This window comes from Ictidomys tridecemlineatus, chromosome 7, assembly GCF_052094955.1.
Source record: "Ictidomys tridecemlineatus isolate mIctTri1 chromosome 7, mIctTri1.hap1, whole genome shotgun sequence".
NCBI classification, from domain to species: domain Eukaryota; kingdom Metazoa; phylum Chordata; class Mammalia; order Rodentia; family Sciuridae; genus Ictidomys; species Ictidomys tridecemlineatus.
The window spans coordinates 166815958-166832026 of NC_135483.1; the positions used below are offsets into that span (position 1 = coordinate 166815958).

Genomic DNA, 16069 nt, shown 5'->3' on the forward strand with positions numbered 1-16069 from the left:
AGTTGGCTTCTAATACTAAGTAAGAAAGGGAGAGTACATGACAAGATGTCAGTCTTTGCCAGTGTTTCAGAACTGTATTGTATTTTTTTGTCACAACTACAGTTTTCCTCAGCTTTTATGCACATTTTTGCTAGTTATTGAAAGCATCTCTTTTTAATACGTTTTCTTTTTCACTTTACTTCACTATACATCTCACATCACGGGAACCCCTAAATTAGCTTGGCTGTGATAATTCTGTGTCTGTACTTTCTTAAGCTTTCATCCCCTAGCACATTTTCTTATCAAACTATAACCCTGACATTGCTTTTCAATCTCCTGACCTCTTTAATGAAGAGAACTTTAATGTATCAGTTTCTTAGATCTTTGTTCCATTGTATAATAGACAGATCATCTTTTCTAGCTAATGCTTCATATATAAATAATTTCTCTTGAATAATTTATTAGTTCATTTATCTAGACATCTTGATATTCCTGAGTACAGAATTGACCTATGTTATTGTCTATGTCAGCAACTTGATGCACTTACTCTAGTGCTTTAGCACATTAACCATTGGGCTGTGTGTTCTCTTACTCAATTAAATATTGCAACCCCTTTTAAAAGCTGGCTTAGCACAGAACTTAAAATACCATCCTAATTCCCCTTTCAAGCTTTGCATGATTCAGCAAGGTTTCAAGTCAAACATTGGCTGAAATTAATAAACAGAGCTTTTACTCTCAAACATTAGCTAATATTATCACTAGTAAACTTTTTAAAAACTTCATGTAATATAAACATAAAGCTATTTAAATTCATTGCTTAAAAGTGTTCCCAAGTATACAGTAATATTTTAAAACATTTAAAGTGTCCTTTCAGAGAATTTTCTTCTTCCCAGTATCTTCAGATATAATTTTTTTGCTTAGAATATAAATTCCTTAGTAAGAAATACTACTACTACTACTACTATTATTATTATTATTTCAGTTATTTGTTGCTTCAGAATAAGAAGGAGTTGAACCTGTTTATTTGTAATTAGTTTTCCCTGTGAATTTTTTCCTTATGATAATAGCAATGTGTGCTTGTTGCCCAACAAAAATCTAATATACAAAAATATATATAAATTATTCAGACTTCACCAGAAAATTACTAAGCAGTTTGTGTTTATCCTTCTGGGTCCTTTGCTATATATATGTATATATATATATATATATATATGTATGTATATGTATATGTATGTGTCTAAATATCCACAGAAAATTTTTTTGGTTCAGGTTTAAAAATATATATGTATTTTGTAATATATTTTGTAACATGTTTTATAAATTATAAAATATTTGAAAGTATAATTAATAGATATAAATATATATATACACACATATATATTTAAAATCATATTATACTTTTCTTTGACATATTTGTCTAATGCAGTATTATGCCCAAGGCAAAATCATTGTATATTCTGCCCCTGGCTTATACACTCAAAAAGGTTAAAAAGAATACTTAGGGGAACTTAGAAGGGGAAAGTCAACTGAAAAGAATACTCTGTAGTTCTTCCCTTTGCTTTGGTGCTGAGTCCTCTCTTCTCTCTTTTCCTCTATCTTCCCCACCGCCTTTTTTCTCTTACTCCATTTCCCTACCTTTTCTTTTTCCTTTTTAGTAATAGGAGGAAATAACTTGTCACATATTCTTCCTCATTAGCTTAGTTTTCCCTGAAGTATGAGATCTTTAAATATTGGTTTGATATTAGTATACATCATCAAATGTTTCCATAAATTTTCCTATATAAATATTAGCTCAAGATTATGCCACTATATCTATTTAGTTTTTTTCAGAGTATAAGAGACGTGGCTATTACAGGAATTGAGTAGAAGCCAAGTTAAATATAAGCTATGGGAGACTGGAACAGAAAGTGGGAAAGGAAGAAAATGAGAAAGAAATCAACTCTTAGATGAATAAATTTAACTCCTATTTTTTCTTCAAAATGTTTTGTTGAAAATAAAAAAATTCAAAAAAAAAGGAAAAATGGAACTATGTCATTTGCAGAAAAATGGTTGGAACTAGAAACCGTTATGTTAAATGAAATTAGCTAAACTCAGAAAGTCATGTTTTCTCTCATATGGAAGCAAGAGAGGGAAAAAAGAAAAAAAAGGTGGTGGGTGGGGATCCCATGAAAATCAAAGGTACATTAGTAGAGAAAAGGGACAAGGGGGTGGGAGTTGAGAAGGGAGGATGAAGTGCTGGGGAGTGATATTGGCCAAATTATAATGTGTGTATGTACAAATATGTAACAACAAATCCCATCATTATGTACAACTATAATGCACTAATAAAAATAAGTAGAAAGAGAAGAAAATGTTTTGTAGATTTAGTTTTTATATCAACAAAATGATCCTCTGTAATTTCACTGTTGATAAATTGCATTTGAATGCTTACTAATGGAAGTAATATGTCTATATACTAAATCTAAATGCAAATACTAAATACCAAATTCAATAATTGACTTGATTATAATTGTTTGTTATTGACTTGATTCTAATTGTTCTTTTTCTCTATATACCTAGGGAAATATTTTAAACTTCAGAAATTGTGACAGCTATATTTTTTAAATACAAGGTTTATATAATGTTTCCCTATATATAGAGAAAAAATAATATAATGTTTTAGATGACAGGCTTAGGTTAGCTTCATTCTTTCAATCAGCAAGAATTTACTGTTTACTCTGTGCCAGGCCTTTTTAAGTTCAGATATAAAATGTTCTCTTTCTACTTTCATATGTTCTCTTTCTACTTTCATGGAGCTTATGGTGTAGTGTTAAGGTTAATTAAGAGTGGAATCAGTATAATACTGCTTTACTTCTGTAAAATCAAAGAACAAATTTTCATAACTTTCTAGAAGATACCAGCTTCTCTTCTTGTTCTCTTGATCCATTGTAAATTATTTCTAGTTAGATTTGAAGAGCTGAGGTGGGCTCAGAGACATGGCGAAATCTCAGGCAGAACCGGGATGTGCTGTCACAGGTTTCACCTATTAAGCTATAGAAGAACACTCTAAGGGGCTGGGGCTGAAGCTCAGTGGCAGAGCACTTGCCTGGCATGTGTAAGGCACTGAGTTTGATCCTCAGCACCACATATTAAAAAAAATATATAAAAAGGTACATCAACAACTTAAAATTTTTTAAAAAAAAGAACACTCTTAAGACATGAAAATTTTAGAACCACATTAGTTTTTTTATTGATCTTTGTTTTTGTTTTAGAGAAGCTGACTTTTTTAGTGTTTATGCCAATTTGTCAGATATACCTTTCTATATTGCCTCCTTTTGCTGCCCTAGAAAGGAAGAGAAAAAGCAAGTTTGTGTTAGAATTAGAAGCATCAGCATGTTTATTGTTAGATTAAGCTGAATATTTACTGCTTAATTACCTATACATGCAACAAGTGTTGTGTGGTAACATACATTATAAAATAGTGATAAGTGAGTTAAAATTTTGGTTTCTTATGCTTTTTTTTAAATTAGAAAACTAAAGGGCAGAAAAATAACATCTTCTATATTTATGTAGAAGTATATTTCTGTTACTTGTATATTCATTTCATATTCAGTAGTTCTGTTTAAGCATTAATAAATATTTGAAATTGTCCAAACAGATCATTATAAGCCTGCAATTTCCCACCGAGATTTAAACAGCAGAAATGTCCTGGTGAAAAATGATGGAACCTGTGTTATTAGTGACTTTGGGTTGTCCATGAGACTGACTGGAAACAGACTGGTGCGCCCAGGGGAAGAAGATAATGCAGCCATAAGTGAGGTGAATGTATACAAAAAACATCACACTAACATACTTTGAAATTATGTTCAGGACAATTATCCTTATAAACTTCCAGTTACAGAATATTAGGAATTATAAAATTAAGAAATACCAAATACATTGCATAAAAGACCTTTTAAAATTATCAGTTCATTTTGAAAATCATTGTCATTCTAAGTCATTTTGACAAACATTAAGGAGTATGCAGGAATTGATTTTTGAAGCAAGAGTAAAGTTCCCAATTTTGATATAAGATCATTCACCATCTGACAGTCACTATTACAATGTTAAACATATCCTTCCTTACCCTTTTCTCTGTATTCACATACACATGTCTATATATACATACATGTATTTTTGTGAACTTTTAAAAATATTAGGGGGCTGGGACTGTAGCTCAGTAGAGCACCTGCCTTGCAGGTGTGAGGCACTGGGTTTGATCCTACACGTCACATAAAAATGAAGGAATAAATAGAGCTGTTGTGTCCATCTACAACTAATATATATATATTTTTTTTAAAAAAATATATATATTAAATTATATACACAATGTTTTATAATTTTCTTACTATGCCTTAAGTTTTTAAAATTGATACACATGGAAATTCCTAGTTTATTCTTTCTGATTGATGAATAGCATTTGCTGAAATGAATTTACCACAGTTCAATTGTTCAAAAAGGGCACAGTTGAGATAAATTATTTATGTCAGTGACATGCTTAGGGTCAAATAACAAACTACATTCTATTTCTGAAAGTATCACTCTAATTTATCAGGTTGGCACAATTAGATATATGGCACCAGAAGTGCTAGAAGGAGCTGTGAATCTGAGGGACTGTGAATCAGCTTTGAAACAAGTAGACATGTATGCTCTTGGATTAATCTATTGGGAGATATTTATGAGATGTACAGACCTCTTCCCAGGTAAGAACTGCTGTCATAAATTAATGTATATTTTGAAGTGAAACCATTATATCTGTCTCACATATATTAAATAACTCAGTTTTTGTGGAAACATCTTTTTTACTTTTGTTTAAACCTTTAGTTCATTGCCATCTAGTGTTCAGAGACATTATTAGAAGATGTGAATCAGGACATTGTTTTTTTGTTTTGTTTTGTTTTGTTTTGTTTTAAAAAGGACTACAAGTTTTCATCTGAGTACAATTTGAATTAATTGCCAGTAATGGTTTTTCTATTTTAATCTCTGCTTTAGCTGTTGTCTTTTTCCTGATGGACTCTATGAACATTGAGATAAGCTACATTTGTTTCTTGAATTGACATTTATAAGGAATTAGAAGCAATGGGTTATTTGTTTTTTTTAAATATTTTGTGATGTGATTTTTAAAATTATTAGTTGTTCAAAACATTACATAGCTCTTGACATATCATATTTCATACATTTGATTCAAGTGGGTTATGAACTCCCATTTTTTCCCCATATACAGATTGCAGAATCACATTGGTTACACATCCACGTTTTTTACATACTGCCATACTAGTGTCTGTTGTATTCTGCTGCCTTTCCTATCCTCTACTATTCCCCCTCCTCTCCCCTCCCCTCCCATCTTCTCTCTCTACCCCATCTACTGTAATTCATTTCTCTCCCTTGTTTTTTTTTCCTTTCCCCCACTTCCTCTTATACATAATTTTGTATAATGATGAGGGTCTCCTTCCATTTCCATGCGATTTCCCTTCTTTCTCCCTTTCCCCTCCTCCTCTCGTCCCTATTTAATGGTAATCTTCTTCTCATGCTCTTCCTCCCTGCTCTGTTCTTAGTTGCTCTCCTTATATCAAAGAAGACATTTGGCATTTGTTTTTTAGGGATTGGCTAGCTTCACTTAGCATAATCTGCTCTAGTGCCATGCAATGGGTTATTTGTAAACACATTTTCTTTTTAATTCTCCCCTTTTTTCCCTACATCTTCACCTCCCTCCCTCTCTTCTTTATTTTCTCCTCCCGTATTCTCTTTCCATTTCCCTCTGTCTTTCTGAACTTCTCTTCTTCTCCCTTCTTTCAGTGAAGGAATATTCATTTAATATGATTGCTTCTTTGAGGTTAACTTGAAATAGTCAAAGTGATTTATAACTTTTTTCCCCTTGTTAGAATTTTACATCATCACTATTATCATATAAAAACTTTATCAATCTGTATATTCCCATTCTCCTGGATACTATACAAAAAGATTTGATATATGTAGTCTTATAGGAATAATACCATGAAAAGCATAGAAAATAGAGCCAGCATTGGACAAATTTATGAAGTAGATCTGTTTAATAAAAACAAATTCATAATGAAGTTGAGTTGTTTTTGCTTTAAAGGCATTAAGCATTAAAAATTAGTCTATAATTCTAAATAGATAATGAAATGAATTAATGGTTATTTAAATTAACTATAATTCATCCAGTTACTACCCAGAAAAATGTGTGTGTATGTGTATGTACACACACACACACACACACACACACACACACACACACACACACATATACACACATATAGATATAGATATAGATATAATATTATAATAGATATATATAATATATTTCCAGCTCTTTATATTTTTGACACAGAGTCAGTGTCACTAACTTGCCCAGGCAGACTTCAAACTTAAGGATCCTTCTGCTTCAGCTTCTGGAGTCACCAGAAGTACATTCTAGTTAATTAGAAGTACAGAGTCTCAATTGAGGCATTTTTCTGAAAACAGCAATAATTGTCTTAATATCACAAGGATTCTATTTTTAGAATTTTGGCACAGGTTTTTTTTTTTAACATTCTAATCTAGTATTTTGGTTTCAGAAGCATGTCTGACTAAAATGATCTTTCGTCAGTATTAGTATACTGTCACCAGCAACATAATTTTAAAAAGTTTTACTAATTTTTCAATAATCAAAGAATGACTATTGCTTTTGATCTTATAAATAATGAAGAGTGCTATCAGGGGCTGAGGTTGTAGTTCAGTGGTAAAGGGACTTGCCTTGAATGTGCAAGGCCAGCACCACATAAGCATTAAAAAAGGCAATATCAGATGTTTGATGGGGAATGACAATTAGGTCTTGTTACACAAAATTGTTTTAACAAATATGTAGGATTGGTTAAAATAGAAAAGAACTAGAAATAATTAAAATTGAAAAAAGAAATGGGATTTATTGTTTGATGGGGAGAGAGTTTCAATTTAGGGAGATAGAACTAGTTCTAAAGGTAGATGACGATGTTTGCACAACCGTGTGAATGTAATTAATGCTACAGAACTATACACTTATATATGGTTAAAAAAATGGTTCAAATGCTAAATTTTATGTATATTTTACCATAGTGAAAAGTAAAAATAAAGGAATAAAAAGAGAATTGCTTTAAGATATCTTATAATCTCACTATGGAAATGGTGAAGGAGTAGTACATCTGAGAGCAAATGCAGAGAAAGCTGTATTAGTTGTTAGAAGAATTGAGAAGCATTCAGAGGTCTGAGAAATAGTGAGGATAGCAGCCACAAGTTTAGGAATAGATCTTGGTTTATATTGGAAGGTTAATTTAATTGTGGATGTGTTTGGACAAGGTATTGATAAACAACTGGAGAATTTATTTATTTATTTATTTTTAACTTTGAGTGTGTGTGTGTGTGTGGTTGTAGATGGATACAAGACTTTTATTTTATTTATTTTTCTTTATGTGATACTGAGAATTGAACCCAGGGCCTCACACATGTTAGGCAAGCACTATACCACTGAGCTACAACTGCAGTTCCTGAAGAGTTTATTTTTAAAGACCTTAAAAAAAAGATATTGAGAAAATTAAGATTAAAGTAATTCAGTGGTAGAGTACTTGCCTAGCATGGGTTCCCCAGCACCAGAGAGACACAGAGAGAGAGAGAGAGAGAGAGAGAGAGAGAGAGAGAGAGGGGGAGAGAGAGAATTTATGAGTACATGTACTCCTATAAACAGAACAAATGAGAAGAGAGAAAAATTGGTTATTAAAGATTGGATATTGGGGCATTCCCCCACTAAGAAGATAAATGATCAAAAAATAATAAGAAAACTTAAAAATCGTAGTGTCTTTTAGAAGTCAATGTTAGAAATCTTTAAGAACTAAGATTTATGATAATAAGTGTAATTCAAAGTCAAGATGAAATAGAACTGAGGAATGGTGTTTTAATTTGAATGGGAGGAGGTCATTGGCATTTTTTAGAGGAGTTTCTGTGAAATAGAGAAGATAACAATCATATTACAGGGGATATAGCAAGAAAATTGTTAAGAAATCACAAGGCACTTTGAAAAAATTTTAACAATGAAATGGGGTGGAAATTGAAAGAAAAAAGGATCACATAAATTCATTAATAAACCTAGAGAATAGCATATAATAATTATAAAATTCTAACAAGACATTTTAAATTTTTATGATATACCTCAAAATGCAGTACATACTTTATTATTAAATGGAAACATTGTTTAATAAAGCTCTCTATATAAAATATTAGTAAAATAAATGAATTATGTGTCCTTATTATAAAGGAAGTGTGAAATGCTACAAAGTTTAAATAAAGGAAAGGGAAGGAAGAAAGAATAAGAGAATGTAAAAGGAAGAAAGCAAATAAGTATAATTTGAGAAGGGAACTAAAAAGTCTCTAACTGGTAGAGACCTAATTAGCAAATGGGGTGAGAAGCAGGGAATGGTATGGGATAATGTTGAATTCTTGATCTGTCCTGGACACTTTGAAAGAAAATGAGATTGTAAAACTTCCCTTGAGCAATTCAATGATTATAAAGTTTTAAGGAAATCCAGTGAGTCTATTATCTCCCATGACAAGTTTGTTATTAACATTCATTTTTGTGCTCACATTAAGTTAGCTCTAAACAAGTATCTACTGAACAATTAGATGTATAACCATGAAGATTTAGTAGATTTTTATTTATTTGCTAATTTTAAAAAAAATTTTCTGGTACAGGGGCTTGAATCCAGGTATATTCCACATCTTCGATGTATCCCCAACCCTTTTTAATTTTATTTCAAGACTGGGTCTTACCAGGTTATCTTACCAGGTTGTCTATCCTCCAATTTGCAGTTTTCCTGCTTTAACTTATCAAATAACTAGGTTTCACAAGTGTGCACCACCACACTTGATTTCTTTTATAATTCTTAATGTCACTGCATTCATACAAGATTGCACATCAATCTCATTTAGCAAGTTTTCTAGTTAAATTTGAACATAATTGAAACAAACAAGTAGAATTGTGTATTTTTAATTATTTTACTAAGTCAACATTTGAAGAATAGCAGCTAATAAATAATACTTGAAGTATATGTGTATGTATTTATTCTGTGTATATCTCAAGAGACATATATACTATATACTAGTAAATATATTGTAGTTCACAGATGGCATGAACTGAGGTTTTATAATGAGTTTCAAGGAAAAAATGATATGCTAACTGGCATGATTTAACAGATTTGTCTCTCAAGTTCAGTGTTAATGGTAATTGATCAGAACTAAGTATTGCTTCAGAGTTCACAGTATGAGAAAATATTACTTGTATTTATAGGTAGTATCATATTCTAATAACCTGGGCTCTGCTGTATAGATTACAGAAATTATAGAATTAATCAGTAATTTTTTAATACTGTTGAAGGAATTTATGGATTGTTTTGAAAACATAATACAAGGGGCTGGGATTGTAGCTCAGTGGTAGAGTACTCACCTTGCATGTGAAAGGCACTGGATTTGAGCCTTGGCACTCCATAAAAATAAACAAATAAAGGTATTGTGTCCATATACAATTAAATATATATATATACTTTATATATATACTATATTTTATAAATATAAAATATATTGCAGTTCACAGATGGCATTTTATATTTTATATTTTTTTAAAGAGAGAGAGAGAGAGAATTTTTTAATATTTATTTTTTAGTTTTTGGCGGACACAACATCTTTGTTTGTATGTGGTGATGAGGATCGAACCTGGGCCGCACACATGCCAGGCGAGCATGCTACCGCTTGAGCCACATCCCCAGCCCTATATTTTATATTTATATTTTATAATATATATATCTTTTAATTGAATATGGACACAATACCTTTATTTTTATTTGTTTATTTTTATGCAGTGCCAAGGCTCAAACTCAGTGCCTTACACACACAAGGTGAGTCCTCTACCACTGAACTACCGTGTGTGTGTGTGTGTGTGTGTGTGTGTGTGTGTGTGTGTGTGTGTGGTTAAATGAGTTTTCTGAAGTAGAGATGCTCTCAAGATTAGAACCTAACTGCCCTAACCCCATCCTGGTGTTCTTCCTTCTAATTTATTTGGTCATTTCAATAGGCTGGGACAGGGATGAGGATCCAGGAAGAGTCTAGTTCTCCTGGTTCTCTGCCAAGATTTCCACTAGACCATTGATTTTGAAAATGTTGGTCCCAGGGGTCTTTTGTATGGCACAGTATGTTTACTAATAAATTTAATTTTATCAACATTTTCATTAAGTCAGGTGCAGTGGTGTTCACTTGTAATCTCAGCACTCAGGAGGTTGAAGCAGGATCGCCTGAGTCCAAGAGTTCAAGACCAATGTGGGCAACTTAGCAAGACCCTGACTCAAAAAGAAAAAGGAAAGGGCTAGTGTTGGGGCTCAGTGATAGATCACTTTCCTGGCATATGTGAGGCACTGGATTCAGTTCTCAACACCACATAAAAATAAATAAATAAATAAATAAAATGTATTGTGTCCATCTATAACTAAAAAATTAAGAAAAAAACAAACTGTCCAGAGGTATAGGTATAGAGCTAGAGGTATAGCGCAGTGGTAGATTTCATTCTTAGCATGTGCAAGGCCCTCAGTTTCATCCCTAGCACCAATTAAAAAAAAAAAACCTTCTTGTTATTGAAATTACCATTTGATTTCTTAAAAATGTTTGAGACTATTCTCAGTATTTATTAATAAAGCATTAAACCTATAACAGGATTTCTAAATACTTGAAAGGTTTTAACATGTACAATTTCTTTTGCTTACCTGCTATCAAAAATACCCCTATTATTCTCACTTATGGTAATAGAAAATATTGTCATTCTTTTCTACACACACACAGGTGAATCTGTACCAGAATATCAGATGGCTTTTCAGACAGAAGTTGGAAATCATCCTACTTTTGAAGATATGCAGGTTCTTGTATCTAGGGAAAAACAGAGACCCAAGTTTCCAGAAGCCTGGAAAGAAAATAGCCTGGTAAGAAAACATTTTTTTTTTACTAGATATATTTTAATGTTCTTTGAAGCAAAAATAGACAGTTAATAATGCTAATAGTTTTTAGAGTTTTCTAATACTAAAAATCCAACTTACTTGATTTTTATGATGTTATATGTTTTCAAAATTTTTTATATACAAAAAGTCCCCAATTTTGGTTCAGTTTTAGTTTTTTCCAAATATAAAATATTGTTTAGAGACTAATAATGTGTCTGGAGTTCACTAGATTGGGTAACAGCTAGAATAATTAATATGTTAATATTTTAAACATTATTAAAATTACATCTTATTCTCTTTAGAATAATACCAAAAACATTAATTAGTGCATACTTACAGACTGATAAATGGCTAATAAAAATATAGTTTAGCACTAGAAAAATTAGGGATAACAGGAACATATCTTAACATCATAAAGGTTAAGCCTCAGGCCAATGTCATTCTAAGTGGAGAAAAAATTGAAGGCATTCTCTCTAAAAACTGGAACAAGACAGGGATGCCCTCTTTCACTTCTATTTAACATAGTTCTTAAAGTACTGGCCAGAACAATTAGACAGACAAAAGAAATGCATAGGAAAAGAAGAACTTAAATTAGCACTTATTTGCTGATGATATAATTCTATACCTAGAAGACACAAAAAGTTTCACTAGAAAACTTCTAGAACTAATCAATGAATTCAGCGAAGTAACAGGATATAAAATCAACATCCATAAATTACAGTCATTTCTGTATATCAGTGACAAATCCTCTGAAAAGGAAATGAGGAACACTACTCCATTTACAATAGACTCAAAACAAATAAAATACTCGGGAATCAATTTAATGAAAGTGGTGAAAGATCTCTACAATGAAAACTACAGAATGTTAGAGAAAGAAATTAAAGAAGACCTTAGAAGATGGAAAGATCTACCTTGCTCTTGGATAGGCAGAATTAATATTTTATCAAAATGACTATACTACGAAAAGCACTATACAGATTTTAATGCAATTCCAATCAAAATCCCAATGACATTCCTCAAAGAAATAGAAAAAACAATCATGAAATTCATCTGGAAAAAATAAGAGACCCAGAATAGCTAAAGCAATCCTTAGCAGGAAGAGTGAAGCAGGTGGCATCACTTTACCAGACCTTAAACTATACTACAGAGCAATAGTTACAAAAACAGCATGATATTGGCACCAAAGACTGGTAGACTGGTAGACCAATGATACAGAATAGAGGACACAGAGACAAACCCACACAATTACAGTTATCTTGTATTAGACAAAGGTGCCAAAAACATACATTAGAGAAAAGATAACCTCTTCAACAAATGGTGCTGGGAAAACTGGAAATACATATGCAACAAAATGAAATTAAACCCCTATTTCTCACCATGCACAAAACTCAACTCAAAATGTATCAAGGACTTAGTAATTAAACCAGAGACGCTGCACCTAATAGAATAAAAAGTAGGCCCTAATCTTCATCATGTGGAATTAGGCCCCAGCTTCCTTAATAAGACTCCTATAGCACATGAATTAAAATCAAGAATCAATAAATGAGATGGATTCAAACTAAAAAGTTTCTTCTCAGCAAAAGAAACAATCTGTGAGGTGAATAGAGAACAAATTTTTACCCCACACACATCAGATAGAGCACTAGTCTCTAGGATATATAAAGAACTCAAAAAGCTAAACACCAAAAAAACAAATAACCCTATCGATAAATGGGTCAATGACCTGAAAAGACACTTCTCATACAGTCATTCAACAAATGTATGAAAAAATGTTCATCATGGGGCTGGGGATGTGGCTCAAGCGGTAGCGCGCTCGCCTGGCATGCGTGCGGCCCGGGTTCGATCCTCAGCACCATATACCAACAAAGATGTTGTGTCCGCCAAGAACTAAAAAATAAATATTTAAAAAAAAAAATGTTCATCATAACTAGCATTTAGAAAAATGCAAATCAAAACTATTCTAAGATTTCATCTCACTCCAATCAGAATGGCAGCTATTAAGAATACAAACAACAATAAGTGTGGCGAAGATGTGAGGAAAAAGTACACTCATACATTGCTGATGGGACTGCAAATTGGTGTAGCCAATATGGAAAGCAATATGGAGATTTCTTGGAGAACTGGGAATGGAACCACTATTTGACCTAGCTATCCCTCTCCTCGGTTTATACCCAAAGGACTTAAAAACAGCATACTACAGGAACACAGCCACATCAATGTTTGTAGCAGCACAGTTCACAAATAGCTAAACTGTGAAACCAACCTAGATACCTTCAGTTGATGAATGGATTAAAAAAATGTGGTATATGTATATATATATATATATATATATATATATATATACACACACACACACACACACACACACAATGGAATGTTACTCAGCAGTAAAAGAGAATAAAATCATGGCATTTGCCTAAATGGATGGAGTTGGAGAAGATAATGCTAAGTGAAGTTAGCCAATCCCCAAAAAACAAATGCCAAATGTTTTTTTTGATATAAGGAGGCTGATTCATAGTGGGGTAAGGAGGGGGAGCATGGGAGGAATAGACAAACTCTAGATAGGGCAGAAGAGAGGGAGGGGAAGGGAAGGGGACCATGAGGTTAGAAATGATGGTGGAGGGGCTGGGCATGTGGCTCAAGCGGTAGCGCGCTCTCCTGGCATGCGTGTGGCCTGGGTTCGATCCTCAGCACCACATACAAAACAAAGATGTTGTATCCGCCAATAACTAAGTAACTAAATAAATAAATATTAAAAAAATTCTCTCTCTCTCTCCCTCTCTCCCTCTCTCTTTAAAAAAAAATTGAAATGATGGTGGAATGTGATGGACATCATTATCCAAAGTACATGTATGAAGACATGAATTGGTGTGAACATACTTTATATACAACCAGAGATATAAAAAATTGTGCTCTATATGTATGAATTGTAATGCATTCTGCTGTCATACATAAAAAGATTAATAAAGTAAAAAAATGTAGTTTAGATTTAAAAAATACCCAAGTTTAAAAATCTTCTTACTAGGGGCTGGGATTGTGGCTCAATGGTAGAGCTCTCATCTAGCATGTGTGAGGCCCTGGGTTTGATCCTCAGCACCACATAAAAATAAACAAAATAAAGGTATTGTGTCCAACTACTTCTAAAAAAACAAATATTTTTTTAAAAAATCTTCTTATTAAAAATGTAGTTCACAGGATTGAGGATGTAGCTCAGTGGTAGAGCGTATGCCTAGCATGCATGAGGCCATGAGTTGGATCCTCAGTACCACCAAGGAGAAAAAAATGTAGTTTACAGTAATGAAGTTTCTTCAAAGACTCTTGCCATTTGAGTAAATTATTATTAAAATTCTGAAAACATCTTACCAATATTTATGTATTCACACTCATTCATAAGATTGTTTTATGAGTAGGATTAATTTATAATATATGGTAATTTCTGAAGTTTATTTTTTAACTTATAATTTTTAATGTTATCAACTACATATACTATCTCATTTTCTCCACTTAGTCCATATTCTATTGGATATCTCAATCTTCACTCCTTTGAAACCACTTCTCCATTGCCCTCTGATTTCCAGTCTTGCTAATGAGAATTCTGATGTGAGCCTGTCTCATTTTGTTGCTCTTTGTCTCATGTTTTTATCATCTTATTTCCTCTTTTATATAATCTTTTAAGACTTTTACTTTATCATTGAAATTGTGAAATTTCATATTATAATTATTGTACCCTTTATTGATGAGAGTGACCTGTTTTTCCCTTTTAAAATAGTTGAAGTTTTATGGGGTAAACAAAAAAATTAAACAGAAAGTCATAAGAAAGAAAGGGGGAAAAAACACCCTCCCTTACTACCACTGTTTATAAATAACTCCCCTTAGCAATGTTCTGGGCTCCCTTCTCCTTCCAGAGATTACCATTGTAACTCAAATACTAAATTTAGTCCTATTTGATAAATTTTCTTTCATTTACCCTCTCTCAGTTTTGTAATATTCCATCTATTATTAGATAATTTATATTTTGTCTACAGATTGCTCTAAAATAAAAACAGAATTTTGCAGAATTGTGATTATATAAGTACTTACTGCTAACAAAATATTGTGCTTGGACTCAGAATATAAAAGTCCTATATTGGATACTGTAACCCCCTGCTGCTTTAGGGAGGATGTTTCAGAAATCATCATCCAGTGGATTATCTTTGATTTCTTGTCATTTTTCTTTTTCTCTCTCTCTCTTTCTTTCTTTCTTTCTTTCTAGGGTCTCCTTAGAAGTAACATTTTTTAAAATTTCATGTCATTCTCTTTCTTGCAAATTGTTTTTTCTTTTTCTTTCTTTTTTTTTTCCTTTTTGTTGTTGTTATTTGTTTGTTTGGTACCAGCATTGAAACCAGAGGCACTTAACCACTAAACTATATTTTCATCCTTTTTATTTTTTATTTTGGAACTGGTCTCACTAGGTTGGGTTTCACTAGGTTGCTTAAAACCTTACTAAAAGTTGATGAACCTTCTATCCTCTTGCCTCAGCCCTCCTAAGCTATTTGGATTAGCAAATTATTTTTTCTTTCATGATTTTTCTCAAATAATTAGTGTTAGTACTTGCATTAGGTGGTAACATTATGAGTTCTTCCATGTTCAAAAATGTGTCAGTCTTGGGGCTGGGGTTGATGCTTGCCTATCATGTGTGGGCCCCTGGGTTCGATCCTCAGCACTATTTAACAATAAATAAATAAAATAAAGGTATAAAAACATGTGTCGGTCTTGACCTCACACATGAGTAATAATTTGGCTGAGTAATGGTTTCAAAATCAAAATCAACTTCACACCTTTGAAACCACTTCTCCATTGCCCTCTGGTTTCCAGTCTTGCTAATGAGAATTCTCATGTGAGCGTGTCTCATTTTGTTGCCTTTTGTCTCATGTTTTTATCATCTTATTTCCTCTTCTATATAAACTTTTAAGACTTTTACTTTATCATTGAGATTGTGAAATTTCACGTGGATGTATATTAACATGAATCTTTTCACTCATTTCACTTGCCACTTAATGGGTTTTTCAGTTTGAAAATTCAGAACTTGT

General features: G+C 32.4%; 1 protein-coding gene across 3 annotated transcripts in view; it reads left to right on the plus strand.

Moving 5' to 3' along the window:
• The window catches only part of Bmpr2 (bone morphogenetic protein receptor type 2), a 167730-nt gene that overhangs the window by 130217 nt on the left and 21444 nt on the right, over positions 1–16069 (plus strand). For 2 of the 3 annotated variants that reach the window (XM_021735684.3, XM_021735686.3), the window contains exons 8-11: positions 3617–3777; positions 4553–4700; positions 9879–9914; positions 10849–10985. In XM_021735684.3, the coding sequence (XP_021591359.1) occupies positions 3617–3777; positions 4553–4700; positions 9879–9914; positions 10849–10985 (482 nt within the window). The remainder of the gene's footprint in view (positions 1–3616; positions 3778–4552; positions 4701–9878; positions 9915–10848; positions 10986–16069) is intronic. The other variant, XM_005338919.4, reaches the window with a different exon arrangement.